The sequence below is a fragment of the Hylobates moloch genome, unplaced genomic scaffold (genome assembly GCF_009828535.3).
Source record: "Hylobates moloch isolate HMO894 unplaced genomic scaffold, HMol_V3 SCAFFOLD_19, whole genome shotgun sequence".
In the NCBI taxonomy this organism is placed as follows: Eukaryota; Metazoa; Chordata; class Mammalia; order Primates; family Hylobatidae; genus Hylobates; species Hylobates moloch.
The window spans coordinates 48,808,555-48,829,149 of record NW_026652294.1 but is presented as its reverse complement, the minus strand read 5'-3'; the positions used below and the strand labels follow the sequence as shown (position 1 = coordinate 48,829,149).

General features: G+C 37.5%; 1 protein-coding gene across 9 annotated transcripts in view; it reads left to right on the top strand.

Moving 5' to 3' along the window:
• TANC2 (tetratricopeptide repeat, ankyrin repeat and coiled-coil containing 2) overlaps positions 1–20,595 on the top strand; it is a 486,082-nt gene that overhangs the window by 358,742 nt on the left and 106,745 nt on the right. For all 9 annotated transcript variants that reach the window (XM_058432006.1, XM_058432005.1, XM_032138883.2 and 6 more), the window contains 2 exons: positions 6,803–7,084; positions 11,305–11,438. In XM_058432006.1, the coding sequence (XP_058287989.1) occupies positions 6,803–7,084; positions 11,305–11,438 (416 nt within the window). The remainder of the gene's footprint in view (positions 1–6,802; positions 7,085–11,304; positions 11,439–20,595) is intronic.

Sequence of the window (20,595 nt, the reverse complement as noted above, 5' to 3'; positions counted from 1 at the left end):
CTACATTTTTATATTCTATAGAATTCACACTCAGAGTTTCAGGGCTTGTATGAGTATAGAACTGTCACATAATCACAGAAGAATATTGGTGTGGTTCTTTGACTTTCTATAGAGATTAATTCAGTGAACAATTTTGTTTAATGCAGTTGAAAGTTAAGTTTGGGCATACTCTAGTGTATCCAGAGTTTTGTTGTTGTCGTTGTTGTTGTTATTTTTGAGATGGAGTCTCACTCTGTTGCCCAGGCTGGAGTGCAGTGGCGCGATCTCGGCTCACTGCAACCTCTGCCTCCTGGGTTCACACCATTCTCCTGCCTCAGCCTCCCAAATAGCTGGGACTACAGGCGCCCGCCACCATGCCCAGCTAATTTTTTGTATTTTTAGTAGAGACGGGGTTTCACCGTGTCAGCCAGGTTGGTCTCAATCTCCTGACCTCGTGATCTGCCCGCCTCGGCCTCCCAAAGTGCTGGGATTACAGGGGTGAGCCACGGTGCCCGGCCTGTATCCAGAGTTTTAATCCTTTCCTCCCAGATGTTGAGGAAATTATATCTCTAATTCATATTTAGTGGGGGAAGGCCTTTACATAACAGAAAGAAAGCAGGAAAGCTATTTCTATCCCATAGTAAATTTCTTCATATATTTTAATTTTGGTGCTCTTCAGCTCCATAATCCCTCAGACTTGAAACTGTAGAAGAATCTTTGGCTTCTTCCCCTCCCTGTCCCTCTACATCTAGTTTTTTGACAGGTTCTACATATTTCTTCACTCTTTCCAGTTTCATTGGTGTCTCACTTGTTCAGGCCTTCATCACATTTTCTGGGACTATTACAGTGAGTAGTCTTCAGGGTATCTCCAGTCTGTCTTCCCTCTCCAGTGAGCCTACCCTAGTATTAGGTCCACTTCAATGAGTCATCACTGCCTGTCACTCAAAGGAAATATAAACCAGGTACTCAGCCTGACATTCAGACTGTCCTGGCAGAAATAGCCAATTTTATATATTTATATATTTTTTTATTTTTAAAATCATTCTGTAATAGCTACAATAGTTAAAATTTTTAACTACATATACTTTGTTTTCATTTTCTAAAAATCTATATACAATAAAAGTGGGAGAGAGATAGCCCGGACATATGTGCTTGTTTGTTTCAATTGATATAGTTTAATTAGTTGTTGGATTTGACAGTAGTTATATTCACCCATGCATGACAGAATAATTTGTGATTGTGATAAAATATTTGCTTATTTTGTCTTTGGGTAAAATAACAACCAATTCATTTTGCAGCTTTTTAAAAAATAGCTAATATTCCTATTGAAAAAAAAATTTTTTTTAATTATAAAGATATAATTAATCATATCATACCTTCACTATTTTTGTTTTGGAGTATTGTTACCTTCCATCTGTATATACTGTAAATTGTAATCATAACATATATTGTTTTTTATTCTATTGTTTTACTAAATTTTATTTCATAAATACTTCTGCCTTTCCATGATTCTGGAAAATATTGCTTTCTATTTTAATGTGTATGTAATTTTTGGTAGATATACCATAGTTTACTAAATCACCTTTACTAACACCATACATGCTGCAAAAAATGTGAGTGTGTGTATGTGTGTGTATGTATGTATGTGTGAGTGTGTGTGTGTTTGCACTTTTCTTATGAATCATTTCCTTAGAATAAGTTCCCAGAACAGGATTTTAAGGTCAAATTGGCATTTGCAAAATGTCAGTTCTCTAAAAGTTGGACACATTTACAGTGCTACCAGTAACTGAAGAAACTAATATTTTTTCAAAAGATGGTTTTGAATATGATTATATACCAAAAAACCCTATTTTTTCTAATGATAGCTATAGTTTGCTTTAATTTGTATTTATTTGGTTATGTCAAAGATAAACATTTTTAAATGTTTGCTTTCTAAATTGTTGTGTGAATTATCTGGGTTTTTAAAATATGACATTAAAACTAAATCACAGTTTTCAAATGTGTAATATATATCTGCTAAGATGAAATAATTACCTGTCTTTGGTTTAAGAAGATATTTTATGGTTATTTCAAGAAATCCATTTAATGAAACTTAAATGGAGCATTTTCTGATTAACTGTCAGAACTGAATGAATAAAATTGAAAAGGTTTCTTATGGTAAATTTCAAACTAATTCTGGAAATTATTTTTGAAACTATGTATTTTTCAAAATCTATTGAAAAAATAAGAATAATGATGGGAGACTCACAATTAACTAATACATAATAACAACTAAATCAGCGTGACACTGATGCAGTAGTAGACTTACAGATAAGTGGAACAAACTAGATAACTTAAAAACAAACCCAATATAAATAAGATAAAGTAAGCATTACAAATTGGTGATAATTTAAATTGTCACTGGTAAAATTTGTTAACCCTTTGGGGGAAAAAAAAAGTTAGATCCCTACTCTATAGCAGACTCAAAAAAGCACTAGAAAAAAAATGTTAATGTTTTTATACTCTTGGATTAAGAGGGAACTTTCAAAGAACAACACTAAAGGCAGAACCCATAAAGAAAAAGACTGACAAGTTTGGTGACATTAAACTGTTTCAACTTTTACAAATGAAAATAGAAGGAAGAGGCCAGGTTTGGTGGCTCACACAGTAATCCCAGCACTTTGGGAGGCCAAGGCGGGTGGATCACTTAAGGTCAGGGGTTCGAGACCAGTCTGGCCAACATGGTGAAACCCCATCTCTACTAAAAATACAAAAATTAGCCTGGTGTCATTGCACATGCCTGTAGTCCTAGCTACTCAGGAGGCTGAGGCAGGAGAATCACTTGAACCTGGGAGGCAGAGATTGCAGTGAGCCGAGATTGCGCCACTGCACTCCAGGCAGGGCGACAAAGCAGGATTCCATCTCAAAAGAAAAATATTATTTCTAAAATAAAAGGAAGAAAGAAAATTTATAAAGGCAAAGAACTGAAAAAATTATTTGCAAAAAGTAAATATGAAAGGCAAAAGATTAATGTCCTCAGGGTTAAAAATGTTCTCACAAATTCAGTAAGACAAACGCAGGCATTCCAATAGAAATGTGAGTAAAAGCCATGAACAGGCAATTCACAAAAGAACTCAGATAGCCAATACACATGTTTTTAAAAAATCACCTTTCACACACACAAATTACTTTTCATACTCAAAATATACATTAAACACAATGAGATGCCATTCTTAACTAGATTAACAAAGATAAAGAATAATAATACTACCCCATGATGATGAGACTGAGAGGGATGTGGTCATTTTCACGCAACCAGTATAATCTTTCTGGAGAGCAATTTGGTAAGGTGTATCAAAAACACAACCCATTGACCCAAAAATTTCACTTCCAGCATTTTGTTTCAAGAAAAATAAGGCAGGTGTGCCAAGGTGAATATACAATGATGTGTATTGTACCACTGCTTGTAGTACTGCTTTTCGTGAGAGGAACTAGAGCATAGTAGATAAGATTCAGAGTGGTATAAGACCTTAGGCAAATAACTTAATCTCCTTTTGCCTCTGTTTTATCTATAAAATGAAATTAGTAATAACTGTCATCAGACTGTTGTGCCAGTTAGCATGCTTAGAAATAGTTTCTGGCATATAGTGAAGGCTATTTCATTGTTAACTGTGATTATAACAGTGGAAAACCAAAATAATCTAAACATACAACAGTAAGATATTGGTTAACATGATTTGGTTATATAATGGAAGAGTCTACACATATTAAAAATGATAATATAGATTTATGTTTTATCATGTAGAGAAATATTCACATTACATTACTAAGTGAAAAAAGTAAATGATGAAACAGTATATATAGTATGATCCCATTTTTGTTTTTAAAATAAGTATATATGTTACAGGCAAAACTCAGAATACACACTAATAGCATTTCTCTCTAGCTAATGGAAACACAGTTATTATTTTATCTACTATCCCTAAGTTTTCTATAGTGAAAATACATTGAATAAGAATATAGTAAAGGCCAAATAGAGAAAACAGTTGGGCAGTTTCTCTGAAAAGTGAACCTAAGAGTTTCCATATGAACCAGACATTTCACTCCTAGATGTATAGCCAAGAGGATTGAAAACATATGTTCACATAAAAGTTGTACATGAATGTTCATAGCAGCATTAATCAGCCAAAAAGTGGAAGCAGCCCAAATGTTTATTAACTGATAAAATATGGTATATCCATACAATGGAATATTATTCAGCAATAAAGTAATGAATAATATTAAGCCAAGTAAAAGAAATCAGAAGTAAAAGGCCACATACTCTATGATTCTATTTATATGAAATGTCCAGAATAGGCAGACCGTTACAGGCAAGGTAGATTACTGGTTGCCAGGGACTGGGAGGAATGAGGATTGGGAATGACAGCTAATGGATATAGGATTTCTTTGGGGGTGATGAAGGTGTTCGGGGATAGATAGTGGTGATGGTTGCAGAACTTAGTGAATATACTAAAAACCACTGAATTGTATATTTTAAAAGAGTGAATTTTATGGTTTGTGAATTATATCAGTAAAATAATGTTTAAGAAAAATAGAATCTATTAGCTATAAGACACTAGATTTTAAAAGGACTTTTGGCAAACTAAAGTTAATTTTTCATCAAATTCTAATAATTATAGGTATGGATTTTAAAAGTAGTTTTTTGTTCTACCAAAAAGACATATTTATGCATATGTTCATCAAAGCACTAGTGACAGTAACAAAGATATGGAATCTTCCTAGGTGCCCATCAGTGGTGGATAGGATAAAGAAAATGTGGTGCATATACACCATGGAATACTATACAGCCATAAAAAAGAATGGAATCATGTCCTTTGCAGCATCATGGATGCAGCTAAAGGCCATTATCCTAAGTGAATTAACACAGGAAGAACAAAAAACAAATTCTACATGTCCTCTCTTATAAGTGGGAGCTAAACAATGAGTACTCATGGCTCATTGACAAAAAGGTGGTAACAACAGACACTGGGGACTGCTAGATGGGGAAGAAGAGGGGGCAAGGGTCAAAAAACTATTAGGTACTATGCTTAGTACCTGAGGGACAGAATCATTCGTACCCCAAACCTCAGCATCATGCACTATACCCAGATAACAAATCTGTACGTGTGCCCCCTTGAATCTAAAATAAAAGTTGAAATTATTAATAAATACAAGAGTAAATTTTGTTACAGAAATGTGAATCAGGGAATTATAAGTGACCCTGTAGCTTTATCTCCACAGCTTCCCCTAACGCCCCACAACCCCGCTTTAGTTAATGAAAACTTTGGGCATTTTGTTCCTGTTGTCAGAATTTGGCTTTATATTTTAAATTATTTGCACTACTTTTGGAAATTTTATCCTTTTTTAAATGCTCAGTTATTCTAGTGGCTTTCGGGCAGTTTTAAATGAGAGAGCACACATGTATGTGTGCGTGTGACTGTGTTTTTTCAAGTAAGCCACCATCTCTGTATCCCATCTTGTGGTGTGTAAGTGGTTCAAGTATGTTCTAGAGTAACGTATGACGTATAAATTATCTCATTTTCCCCTTTGTGATTTCTCTTTCTCCTCTTTCTATCCCTTTCCCACTCCTGGCCTTTCTTGTGCTCCAAAATATTTGAAAAATGGAGTTAGAGTGTAATACCTTATTTTTAATTAATTCTTTCCTTAAGCATTTTTTGAGCACCTAGTATATATCAAGGCACTGTGCTAAGGTTAAAGAAACAAAAATGAAATACCTGGTTTCAGACAGATAAAGTGATACATCTTAGAGCTGCTCTGGGAACAGTTTAGGAAGCCGTTTAACCCAGATATGGACCATCAGGCAGAACTTCCTTTTACCATCAATATATTAGTAGATCTTCTTTTAAAGCACATCAATTCTGCATTTTTAGAAAACTGTTGACAGTATAGTTTATTCTTGGCCATTAGCACACCCCATAATTATATAAGCACAGAAAAAAATCTTGAGAAAAACTGTGGATCTATCCCCAAGATAGATGTATAAGCCAAAAATTATTTTTTAATTGGCATCAATATTAAGCAGTAGAGGCACAGAGACACTGAGTGAAGGCCTGCTTTCTGCTCGACTGCTTAGAATGTTTAAGATCTTTTAAACCATCAGAGCTTTTAGTGGCCTTGCTTCCCCTAATAATAATACCTACTAGATTTTAAAAAATACTATCATGAACTTAAAGGAATTACTATTCTCATTGGTGTTTAAAGAAACAACAAGCCTCTCTATATTGCTTTCTTCAGGACTGATTTTCAACTGATATGTACTGGTATAGCCATATTGGTTGTGAAATATTGAAATATGTTCTTTACTGGTTAGTAAAGAGGTGCTATGGTAAGCTGTCTAGATGCCCCGCCACAGCCTGGCCTTTCCAACAGGAACTTCACTCCTGCACCTCTCCACAATCCAACAATTAAAAGGTTATCCCGTGGCATAGCAGGAGGCTTTTAGGACCCTTCTTCTTCACTAGGCTTGCATCCGTACTGATTGCTGGTGCTTGGGCCATCCCTTCCCTGTAATAATTTTGAATATCATCCCGACTTTCGGACTGATCGAGTAAATCACTACTGCCTTATCAATGTTTGTGTTCTGCAATTTACAGTATAAACTAGCTCTAGCTCACCTGTGTTGCTTATCGGTATAGAATCAACATTCACAGTTGTATTATTTCTGAATAAGCTTAGGATGCCATCATATGATAACTCAAGTCCCTAAACCACGCTGCATTTTTTTCTCTGTTTCTCTCAATGTTGACAGTTTGACCTAAGTTCTGTATTCTCTTGTTCCTTTCAGTTCGCTTTGCACCTTATAGGCCTCCAGATATCTCCTTGAAGCCTCTGCTCTTTGAAGTGCCCAGCATCACTACAGAGTCAGTGTTCGTTGGCCGAGATTGGGTTTTCCATGAAATAGATGCTCAACTTCAAAGTTCAAATGCCAGCGTGAACCAAGGAGTAGTGATTGTGGGAAACATTGGATTCGGCAAAACTGCCATCATCTCCAGACTGGTGGCCCTCAGCTGCCACGGTACAAGAATGAGACAGATCGCCTCAGACAGCCCACATGCCTCCCCCAAACGTACGTATTCCTTTTTTAAAGAACTCTCTGTTTCATTGGCGCTGAAGGTTTTCTGACATATTTATATTAGGTCGTATATCCTTTTATTTTCTCATCTGCAAAACCTGACTTCCACGTGAGGACTGTTCATTCAGAGTTGAGAGAAAGATTGTAATACTCTTTACATCTAACCCACATACCCGATAGTCACCTAAGCTTGACTGAAGAAAAACCTTTCTCGTGGAATAAATTTATGACTCTTCCGTGCTGGCTGTATGGTTGGGCTGTCCTCTAGGTAATGACCGCAGCAATTGCCCGTAGAGCGATTTGCATTCATCACTGTCGGATTTTGCTCAGACTGTGCCCGGTTCTTCTTGTTATTTGCCAGCACAGTCTGTTTGCATCCTTCATTTCTTTGCTGTTGGCGTCAGCGTTGCACTGCTTGGACTTGAGCTTCGTTGTGTCCTCGAAGGGCTTCTCCTGCTTCCTTGTGAAAAGGTGCTGAGCTCTCATATGTATTCAGGCTTCTTTCATCACAAGCAGGGGGCAGCCCAATAATCACCACCAGGATCTTACTGATTTATTTTTAAAACACTCACATGGTACTTACTATGTGCCAGATGCTCTCTTAAGTTTTTTACAAATATTAATTCATTGAATCCTGTTTCCAGCTCAATGAGGTTGTCTTCATTTCACAGGTAAGTACTCTGAGGCCGAGAGAGGTTAAGTAAGTTCTCCTAGGTTTTACAGCCAATAAATGGTAGAACTAAGCAGTCTGGTTTCAGAGGCCATTCTCCTATCCATTTTACTATGCTGCCTCTCCTTATTGGTGAAACTCACTTGAGTAAAGAAAATAAATAGAAATGTATCAGTGTTCTTCTTATACATACTACATGTATAGAACCAGTTTACCTGGTTTCTGTTAGTTAGAAGAGAACATAAAAAGAAACTATTGCTCTGCTAGTCCAAATCAATAATCTAGCCCACCACAGACTTTCAGACTGCAGCCACTAGAAATGGTTTGTGTGAGATGATAGTAGTTACAGGGTCTAGCACAGTGCTAGAAACTTAACAGGAACTCACTGAAGACCCTCCAAACTTACTGACTTTCTATTAAAGCTAGTTAGCAGCCTTGTATCATTAAGGAGGCAGATGGCCTCTGATAAACTTATGGATGTCTAATATGTGGAAGAACTGGTGTCTTGGAAGAAAACTGAATCAAAATACCTCTTTACCGGGGTATGGTAAGAATTGGTATGGAAGAATTCTTTTCTTCAGAGGAATATAATGCTTAGTTTCTAAATGAAGCTCTTCTGAGGTAGATTGCCATAGTACTGTGGGAGTCAGGAGCCCAGGGTTTGTGCCCCAACACTCAAATTGACTAGACTTTGTGAACTTGAGAATTTTACTTGAATTCTTTAGAGCTCAGTTTTCTTATTTGTAAAATGAAGAAGTGTGACTAATTGATCTTTCAGAATTGTCTCTGCTAAAATTTTGATTCTGAGAACATGTCTTCATGGTTAAAAGTAACTTTCCACACTATTCCAGTGTTTTCCTTTGAGTGTTTAAGTATTTATCACTCCAAACTGCCGTTTATCTGAGTAGTTTAAGTGGCTTGCTATTTGAGTGTGTCAGAAAGGAAACCAGAAAGCTCAAGGTCTCTGTGACTCCTCTGTATATCAGAGTTGCAGATAACAGAGTGGTGGAATCATGCATGACAGAAAATAAATCCCAAGGACAAGAAGAGTTGCTTTCACAGAAAGCAGAGGTACCTGGGGATCTCTCTGTGAGCCTGGGGGAGCAAGAGTTTATAGAAAACAGCCCATGTGCTCCCCAAAGCAGAGATTCTTTAAAGGTAGTTCACTAAGTTATTCTCTTAACATCCGTTGCCTTCAGGAGAATCTCCAGAAACACCAAGACACTCCCCATTCATGAGATAAACATCCATTGTTGAGACTGTAGATTTGGCCTGACAGTTAACTTTCAGAATTTGAAAGGAGTTAAGAGAGCTAAATATGCGGTTCTATATATCAGAATTACTCAGAACCAATGTTACCTTATACAAAATAATTTTTGTTACAATTTATTGATGGCCAAACTATATTCTACCAGTGCCATCTTAACCAATAGAAGGGTCAAGAATAAGTGATTGATATAATGCAAGCTATTTTTTTGGCACAAATCTGTTACCTATATGAATTGGTGTTGAATATGTTACTGGCAGCAGCAGAAGTTTTTTCACTAATAAGAATAAGAATAATGTCCGTATATGGAGGGTTGGCTTAATTTTTTACAGAATTTAACTTATATTAAGCTTGGATGGGTCATTTGGAACCCCACTGGCTTTCTTAATCCTTGGGTGATGATACCAATTAATAGTTGTAGTGATAATAAAAAAAATGGGAAATCATTGGAGTTCCCAACTTCTTTCTCTGCATCATCTGTCATTCTTTCTTCTGCCCCTGTCTTCTTTCTGTTTGGTGTTCAGAGAATAGTAGAAATAAAAGCTGAGCACTACTGCTGTGGAAGATAGGAGCAGTTTAGCCTGCAGTACTGCCTTGTTTGGCTGTCCTTCCCCCACAGAAACTCAGCCCCCCCAGCCCACCCCCCCTTTGTCATTTCCCTGGAAAGGTATAGAAAAGCTGTCAAGGCAGGCACTAGCCTGTCATCCTGCTTTCCACCTACTCTCCCAAACCTGACACCCCCTTCAGTCTCCACCACCACCACCACCACCATTATCCACACCCCCAACACACACACACACAAAGAACAAAAATATTTTGTGAAAACAGACCTGTTGTATAATTCAGGATTATTACATTAACTACAGGTATTCTCAGTATAGTAGTTGGGGAAGCTCTAATACAAGACTGTATGTTTCTATCACTAAAAGTCTCAATGTAGTTATTACTTGGATTTGACATTTGCCAACAGCTGCCAAGCCCCCAAACAGCTGTTAAGTAAATAAATCCTACCGTTCCTGCTCTGTTCATTTCAGAAGTCTCTTTTGCCAGTGTGCTATGCACATTGACTACTGCCTACCTATTAACTTTTATTTCTACTATTGTCTGAATACCAAACAGAAAGTAAGGTGTTTAGACAAAAAGAAGGGCATTTCCAAAAGGAAATAGCTAGAAAGACAGAGGGCATTTGGACACTAGTTACCCACAAAATCAAATACCAGACAAAGGGGAATAGAGTAGGGGAAGGAAGTGAACAGCAGAAATAATACAGTAACATACAATCACCGAACTTCACCTCAACCCAAATGTCACCCATTCCTTGAGGCTTTTTTCACTGCCATCCTCCATGCCCACCCCCCTGCAGTTATCCAGAACTGTATCCAGTGACCAAGAAATTTACTGCACCAGTTAAATGAAAAAAGTCCAAATTCACTCCTACTGGTAGGGAGTTAAATGAGGACTACTTTTTCCTATTCTTCCTTCTTTTCAATCACTATTGGCCATCAAATAACAACTTCTAATATTTACTTTGGTATCTACTTTTAAAGTATGATCTTATTCATAAATATAGTCTATAATTTCTACTAGTAAAAATAAATTTTCTAAATAACAAGAACAAATTGAATTTTTTTAAAACTCTTAAAACAGATTTATTGAGCTGTAACTCACATACTATGTAATTCACCCGTTTAAAGCATTCAACTCAGTATTTTTAGTATAATTCACAGGGTTGTACAGCGATCACCATAATCTAACTTTAGGCCATTTTCATCCCCTTAAAAGAAGCTCATGCCTGTTAGCAGTCAATCCCCATTCTCCTCTTAACCCTCTATTTCCAGCCCTAGGTAACCACTAATTTACTTTCTGTCTCTACAGATTTTTCTATTCTGGGCATTTCATATAAATAGAATCATACAATATATGGTCCTTTTTTTTTACTGACCTCTTTGATTTAGCATAACATTTTCAAGAGTTATCCCCGTTCTAGCATGTATCGGTATCTCATTTCTTTTTATTGTTAGTAGTCTATTGAATGGATATTTTGTATTTCATCTGCTCATCAGTTGGTGGGCATTTAGGTTGTTTCCACTTTTGGGTATTATGAATCATTCTTCTATGAACATTTGTGTACGAGTTTTTGGGCGGACGTGTTTTTATTTCTCTTAAGTATATACTGAGGAGAAGAATTGTTAGATCATAGAACAAATGGAATTTAGCCATTTTTCTTTAAAGTTTTAATGATTATCTGATGCAAACATCAAAATCTTTTTAATCCAGATGTGGATGCCAACAGAGAGCTGCCACTCACACAGCCACCTTCAGCCCACTCATCTATCACCAGTGGAAGCTGCCCAGGAACTCCGGAAATGCGCAGGCGGCAGGAGGAGGCTATGCGAAGACTAGCCTCACAGGTACAATATGATTCCCACGTTGGGGATATGGTAGTTCCATTTTAATATCAAGGAAGCAAAGATAGGGAGACCTTTGGCAAAGTGAACAAAAATACATAAAGCTATACCATGAGAACGTGGAGGAAAGTTTCTCTTTCTTTGCTATTCCTAGAAAAAATATTTTATTGTGATGGGATCAGAACCTTAGAGTTGGAAAGACCCTTAGAATAAAAGTCTTCTAGGCTGGGCGCGGTGGCTCACGCTTGTAATCCCAGCACTTTGGGAGGCCGAGGCGGGCAGATCACGAGGTCAGGAAATCGAGACCACGGTGAAACCCCGTCTCTACTAAAAATACAAAAAAAAAAAAAAAAAAATTAGCCAGGCGTGGTGGCAGGCGCCTGTAGTCCCAGCTACTCGGAGAGGCTGAGGCAGGAGAATGGCGTGAACCCAGGAGGCGGAGCTTGCAGTGAGCCAAGATTGCGCCACTGCACTCCAGCCTGGGCAACAGAGTGAGACTCCGTCTCAAAAAGAGAAAAAAAAAAGAAAAAAAGTCTTCTAGTGAATAAATAAAGAAGTTGAGACCGAACTGGGTTAGTTGGTTGGTTTGTTTTGAGATGGAGTTTCGCTCGGTTTCCCGGGCTAGAGTGCTGTGGTGCAATCTCGGCTCATTGCAGCCTCCGCTTCCCAGGTTCAAGTGATTCTCATTCCTCAGCTTCCTGAGTAGCTATAGCTGGGACTACAGGTGCGTGCCACCACACCATACTAATTTTTGTATTTTTAGTAGAAACGGGGTTTTGCCATGTTGGCCAGGCTTCTCTCAAACCTCTTATCTCAGGTGATCCACCTGCCTCAACCTCCCAGAGTGCTGGGATTACAGGCGTGAGCCACTGCGCCCAGCCAGAAGTGGTATGTTTTACCCAACATCAGGGTATAAGTAATCAACAGTTTTAAATTTTCATTCCTAGCTTAAAACTCTTCGTGCTATACTACACTGTCCATAATATTTTTTGTACATTTGGGTTTGAAATTTCTATTTTTTTCAAAATAACATAAACACATAGAAAATCAAATAATGCTCAAAACCAGCAGTGTTCTTCCTCTACCCCACCCATCTTCTCTCCACAGGCAGCCACTTTTACCTCTTATGGAAGTTTCTGTGATTTTCACCTCCATGTTTCTAAATACTATTTGTATACTGCTAAAATTTTTATTAGTTTACAAATTATCTATTGCTTCTTATTATGGATGATGGGAATTATAGTTCTTTCACCTTCCTTCTTCCTACCACCATCCCAATACAATTATTGCATGATTTTTGGCTGAATCCATATTATATATAGTACTTTCAGTATTAATACTGTGCTAATACATCACTCTGGAGCCAAGGATAACATTTCCTTCTTGAACGATTTTGTTTTTCCTAGGGGTTTATGAAATGCCTCATATTAAAGTATGCTTATTTTTCTTCAAATCTTTGGCTAAGTCATTTCATAACCCTTAATGTAGTTTCGTAAAATGTTTGTCAGTACAGTTTTCCACGCTTACAAGTTACATTTTTTTACCCTGGAGGCCTCTGTCCTAGAGCCCTCCATGGAGCTCAGTCTGGACCTAGGACGCTCTGAAGGCTTACCACCTTGTTCTCCTGGGAGTTCCTGTCGCTTCTCTTTTTTGTTTCATCTCATGTCATATTCTTTCTCAATTTTTTTTTTTTTTTTTTTTTTTTTTGAGACGGAGTCTTGCTGTGTCGCCCAGGCTGGAGTGCAGTGGCGCGATCTCGGCTCACTGCAAGCTCTGCCTCCCGGGTTCACGCCATTCTCCTGCCTCAGCCTCTCCGAGTAGCTGGGACTACAGGCGCCTGCCACCACGCCCGGCTAATTTTTTGTATTTTTGGTAGAGACGGGGTTTCACCGTGGTCTCGATCTCCTGACCTCGTGATCCGCCCGCCTCGGCCTCCCAAAGTGCTGGGATTGCAAGCGTGAGCCACCGCGCCCGGCCTTCTTTCTCAATTTTATTCTTCATTTTGGTGGAGCATATCCTCCAGTAGCTTCCTAACAAAAAATGCATAGGACATAAATTTTTTGAGACTTACTATTTCTAAAAGTATCATTATTCTATGCTTATACTTGCTTATTTGTTTGACACAGTATATCATTCTAGGGTAAAAATTATTTTTTTCTCAATTTTGAAGGCATTGCTCCATTGTCCAATATTGCTATTAAATACTCTGATACTATTCTTATTCCTAATCCTTTATATATACCTTGTTTTCTCTCCAAATGCTTTTAGAATCTTCTTTTTATCACCACTGTTCTTGAGTCTTTTTCATTTATTCTGTTGGTACCTAGCAAGCCCTGGAGATATTCTTTAATTCTGAGTAATGCTTTTGTATTATGTATGATGATTTCCTCACCACCATTTCCTCTATTTTCTCCTTCTACAACTCATATTAATAAAAAATCAGATTTCTGGCTGGGCGCAGTGGCTCATGCCTATAATCCCAGCACTTTGGGAAGCCAAGGTGGGTGGTTCATCTGAGGTCAGGAGTTTGAGACCAGCCTGACCAACATGGCAAAGCCCCATCTCCAAAAAAATACAAAAATTAGCCAGGTGTGGTAGCATGTGCCTGTAGTCCCAGCTACTCAGGAAGCTGAGGCAGGAGAATCCCTTGAACCCAGGAGGCAGAGGTTGCAGCTAGCCGAGATTGCGCTGCTGCACTTCAGCCTGGGCAACAGAGCGAGACTCCATCTCAAAAAAAAAAAAAAAAAAAAAAATAGATTTCCTGTACTGATATGATACTCTCGTCTTAACTTTTCTGTTTTCTATACTTTTGTTTTTTGGTTTTTTAATCCACCTTTGAGAGATTTCTTCAACATTACTTTCCAATCCTTTTATAAAAATTTTATTTTTGCTCTCATAGTTTTAATTTGTAATAGTTCTTTCTTTTTCTCCAGCTGTCTCCTTCTTTTTATAGCATCCTGTTCTCGTTTTATGGATGCAATGTATTCTTTACTTAGGCATTCAGAAACTGATTAGAAGGTTGTGTATGTAGAGAGCTTGACCATAGAACATTAAGATAATCCACCCTTTTTTTGAAATGCCCAAAAGTCAGTATTCCTAAGTTTTTTTCCTGGGCTATTCAGATTCTCTAGCAAAGAATCCTCCAATCTTCTGACTGGAGAGTATATGTCTTGGGTGCCAGCATTTTGGAGCTGGGCAGGAAAAGAGGGCTGGAGTTTCACTGTTCACTGTCAGACATTTACTTAAGCCCCTTGTTTTCAGTCCTGCACCTGATTTCTACCTTGCTCAATGTGTGGTGTCCCTAAGTCTAGATTCTCTCTTGTTTAATTTCTCTAGTTCTCTTTCTTGTGGGTGTTGGGGAGGGTAGTCACCTGGTGGGGCAGGGCAGGGGTGGGAATCTGGGGATCTAACTTCTTATATAAACTTCAAATAAATTCTGTGTTTTCAGGTCCCTTCTTCACCCTTCTCTTCCACAGTACCTGGTGTTTCTAATTCCTATGCTTTGCAGAAGTTTTACAGATGGTCTATAATATTGTAAGGTTCAAATTCTTCATAGATTATACACTCCAGCTCCAAGACAGAAACAGCATGTTTTCCTAGATGCATTATTAATTATCCCCACTCAATAGTACACCCTCATCTATAAATGGACTTCTGCAAAATCTGAGATTTCCCTCAATTCATTGCTAAGTCATTGTAGCTTTAAAAGACATCTCTGTTTTTTACTAAATATCTCCTGTGTAAATGGTCTCTATCCTCTTCTTTAGAACAGTTAGAATCCCTGTAATCCCAGCACTTTGGGAGGCCAAGGTGGGCGGACCATGAGGTCAGGAGATCGAGACCATCCTGGCTAACATGGTGAAGCCCCGTCTCTACTAAAAATACAAAAAATTAGCCGGTCGTGGTGGCGGGTGCCTGTAGTCCCAGCTACTCGGGAGGCTGAGGCAGGAGAATGGTGTGAACCTGGGAGGCGGAGCTTGCAGTGAGAAGTGATCACACCACTGCACTCCAACCTGGGCAACAGAGCGAGACTACGTCTCAAAAAAAAAAAAAAAAAGAACAGACTAAGTATCTATCTTAGAAATACACAGATGTTAAAGTGTTTCCAGCACTTCAATTATTTAGTCATTCAATTATTCACTTTAGATATACATTTGGAGGACCTATAATCCAGGACTGAAGATAAATCAGTGAACAAAACAGACACAATTCCTACTGTTACATAGTCCACATTCTCGCGAGAGAAAGACAATAAACAAATACATATATAGTATGTCAGAAGATGATAAGTGCTAAGATCACAGAGAATTAATTCTCCTCACTTTGTTACATCTTATTCTTTCTCTCATCAAGAGAAGTCCCAAGATGTTCATGTTCAATATTTGAAAAACGTTACATGTCATAAGTAGGAAATTAGTGACTACTATTTATACTTATTTGAGGCATGATTACATGTTAAATTTCATGATTGTGTCTTCCTTAGGCAAAATATAAATTAATCTAGTTGCACCTAGACATGGAATACTGTTCAGCTTATAACATTGTATCAGAAGTAGCCACTTAGCTTAAAACTGAATGTTATCCCAATTATTGTGCTATGTGTTACAGTTCAGCTACACAAAAGTGTTCTGTAGACGCATAGAGCAGAAGCCTGCAATCTTGCTTCTCACCTGTAACAAACCAGTAAGCAGAAATTATCTTTTAAATAGGATTTTCAAATTAGTTAATGTTTTGATGAAGTAGACTAACATGACAATTTAAAGTCTTCTTGAAAAATCTCTCAATTTGACACATTCTTGGTGTCAATTTTTTGTATGTCAGTAATTATCATTGGTATTTCATAACATTCTTGCTCTTTCTTGTGCGTCTGGTTAACTGAGAACACTGGAGAGTTTTTGTCACAACTTTGTAACTATTTCATTTATTGAAGAAATACTTTCCATTTGAAGCAAAGATTTTGATAGGTTGGCATCTCTTGAGCATGTCTCCACTTAACATTACATATTTCTTCTAAAGCATGATCACAGTAGGGGGCAGGGAGATCTCATTCAGGGCCTTTCCTGGATATGTGAATTTAACTCCAACAGAGATTTCTGTAGGTTTTGAATCTGTTGCGCCCCTGTGGTAATACACACAAAATTCACGAGACAAGGAGAAGTTGGCCTCCCTTTATGGAAGGCTTAATGTGTGTTATGGCTTAGTGCTAGTTACATTATATTTGCTATATCATTTCTTCATTTTTACCTTAACCCTATGAGGTACATCATTATCTCATTTTACAGATGAAGAAACAGTGACTTCAGTGATAAATTTTTTCAAAGTCATACTGTTAATAAATGGCAAAGTGAGGATTCAGAGTCAGTTTCCTCCCCTATAATGTGAATACTATGGTTATCCCCATTTTACAAATGAGGAAACAGAGGCTCTGAGGTTAATAACTTGCTTGAGACCATAAGCTAGTACATGACTGAGTCAAGATTTAAACTGAGGCAGGCAAAGTCTATACTCTTAACCACTGCACGATGCTGCCTCTCTACTGTGGCAGGAAGGATTTTAGTTTAGTGTTATTTTGGAAAATCCATCCATCATTTAATGTGGCTTCACAGCAAGAAAATTATAATGAGGATGTACTTTCAGTCATTTTGCTGACCTAAAATTCTTCTTCAAAAAAGATTTTTATGCAACTCGAATCTCCCCACACATTAAGCAAGTTGTCACTGACTTAGTCCTTAGATTAAGAAGCTAATATATCTGAAATGAGTTCATTAGAGAAAACAGCTAATTTTAAGAAGTGTCACAGAGATACAAAAAGCAAAGGTTTTTTTTCCTAAGGAAATCTATGTAAGAAAAAAATTAAATGTCATCCTTGCCAAGAGACAAGTTCTGTACTATACCAGGGGGTGTCAAATGATCATGGTTCCTGAAATTGTTGCGGTCACTATTAAAGCTGTCAGCCAAAGAAGTAGTCATTTCAGTAATCCTTTAATATTGAGCATTTTGAACATAATATGGAAATGTAAGCCAGAAACATGCACACACACACACATACATACACAGAAAATGAAAAACAATAATGAAGAATAAGATTTTATTTGTGTTGTAGTGATTATTTTTAAAAATATTTTCGTTTAATAGAAATGAGATCCAAACTAAACAACACATACCCCATAGATGATGTTTTATAAAATTTGTCTAGGGCTTTTCTCCTCTAAAAATTAACACTGAAGTTTTACTGTCAGACCCAGATTTCATCTACATTTGAAATACTGAATATGGGAAAACAGCCTTGTTGTTTATTGTTAATTTCTGTGTTGTTTTTATTTTCTACCTCTTCCACTAGAATGGGTCAATGTTTAAATGTTCACCACCTTATCCCCAGCTCCTACACAATGCATGGCACATAAATACCTGAACGAAGAAATTCTAGTCAATTCTCTGTACTGAGTAATCTTTCTAAAACATTTGTTTTTTGCTACTTAAAGCCATCAAATAGCTCCTCCTTGCCCTTGAATGAAATCCAAACTCCCTTCTTAAAATATCATAAAAATTGGAATGAAAGGACCTCTGCTTTTCCCAGGACCAGTTATTTTAGACTACATAATTCCTTGTGTGGGGTAGGGAGTGGGGGGCAGGCAGGGGCAAGGCGGATGTTGTCCTGTCTACTATGGGATATTTAGAAGAAGTGACCTTGACCTCTGTGCTACCAGTAGCACTCCCTCAGCCTCTAATTAAGACAACCAGAAATGTCTCCAGAAATTGCCAAATGTTTCCTGGGGAGCAAAACCACTGCCAGTGGAAAACCCTTACCATGCCCTATCTTCCACCATTCCCCACTCACTTATATGCTAGCCACACTAAGACTGATTTCAGTTCCTTGAAAGTAAAAAGCTATGTCTTGCCTTAGGGCCTTTGCATACATTTTTCCCCTGTCTGGAAAACTACTACACCTTGGTTCACCCCTTGTCCTTCATGTCTCAGCTTAAATATTGCTTCTTCTAAAAAAGCTTTCTCTGGCTCCCCTAAATTACCTTAAGGTGCCCCAGCTGTGTGTTGCCCTAGCACCCTATATTTCCTCTCTTCTAGTACTTATCACACTATTATTATTACTTGTTTAATTGCCTCTGTTTCCTGCTAAACTGTGGAGGGCAGACAGGGGTCATAGCTATATTACTCATTATTATAGCTTCAAAACCTAGCATAGTGCCTGATATACAATGGAAGTTCAATTCATATTTGTGAATGAATGAAAATGTTAGTATTTTCCATTAGGAAATCTTGGAGTATTCACCTGGGTACTTATACATGATAGTGGTTCCCAACCAATTTATAAGGTCAATTCAGAATCAGATTCATGTGTTCCAGGAATGAATCTTGTTCGAGAATCTGGAATTCCACCAATCCTCTGAGACAGAGTTTCATAAACTGTAGATTGAATGTACTTAGACTGTTTATGTTGTGCCAGATCAGCGTCTCTAGGAATTCCAGATGAACTAAATAAATTAGCCGCTTTTCTTTAAAATTTGTATTTGGTATCGGCCCTAACCTCCTTTGGCTCTAGTAATCAGTAATGTATAATTGAATAGTAGCAATCTACAGGATACAGCTATTTAGATCTAGAATTATCTAGATCTAACAAAGATAAACATTATCCTGATCTCAGCTACAGCTAATTAAACAACAGGGCTCTGACTACCAGCCATTGAGGCATACTGTAAAGCCTAAATCAAAACGGTGTGTTTGTAGTATGTGAATAGGCAATAGACAAGTGGAATAGAATAAAAAGTTCAGAATTAGACCCAAGGACATGTGGACACTTGGTGTATGATGAAGGCGGTATTTCAGATCATTGGGATAAAGGTGGACTTTTTCATTAAATGGGTTGAGACAACTAAATAACCATATAGATAACTCATATCTCACACCATGCACAAGAATAAGCAATTGGATTAAGGATCTAAATATTTAAAAATGAAACCATGCAACTAATGGAAGAAAACTTATTAACTTTCTCTTTAACCTTGGTGAAGAGAAAGGCTTTCTAGGATCTAAAACTAGAGGAATAGAAGAAAAGATTGACAAATTTGGCCATGTGAAAAAATTATACCAGCCTGGGCAACATAGTGAGACCCTGTTTCTACGAAGAAAAAAAAAATTAGCTGAGTGTAATGGCACGTGTTTATAGTCCCAGCTACTCGGGATGCTGAGGTGGGAGGATTGCTTGAGCCCAAGAGGTTTGGGCTGCAGTGAGCCACAGTCATGCCACTGCACTCCAGCCTGGGTGATAGAGTGAGACTCTCAAAAAAAAAAAAAAAAACTTTTAATGTTGCTTGACCAAAAAATACCAGAAACAAAGTCAAAAGACAACCGATAAGCTGAGAGAAAATATTGACAAAAGAGCTCAAAAGTACAGGCAACAAAAGGAAAAATAGACAAATGGAATGACATCTAAACTAAAAACCTTTTGCACAACAAAGGAAACAATTAACAAAGTGAGGAGACAATTCACAGAAGGGGAGAAAATCTTTGCAAACCATACATCTGATAAGGAGTTAATATCTAAAATATAAAAGGAACGATTTAACGGCAAAAAACAACCTGATTAAAAAATGGGCAAAGGACCCGAACAGACATTTCTCAAGGCATGCATGTGGCGAACAGGTACATGAAAAAATGCTCAGCATAACTAATCATTAAGGAAATGCAAATTAAAACCACGATGAGATATCATCTCACACCAATTAGAATGGCTTTTACCAAAAAGATGAAAGATAAGTGTTGGCAAGGATGTGGAGAAAAGGGCACTCTTTACGTTGTTGGTGGGAATGTAAATTAGTACAGCCATTATGGAAAACAGCATGGAGGTTCCTCAAAAAACTAAAAATAGAGCTATCATATGATCCAGTAATCCTGCTTCCAAGTGTATATCCAAAGAAACGGAAATCAATGTCAAAGGGATATCCACACTCCCATGTTCACTGCAGCATTATTTGCAGTAGCCAAGATATGGAACCAAGCTGAATGGATTTCTTAAATGTGTCATTTTTTTAAAAAAGCAGTTGGGAAATTTCTCAAAGAACTTAAAACAGAGTTACTATTCAACCCAACAATCCCATTACTGGGTATATACCCCAAGAAATATAAATTGTTCTATATATAAATA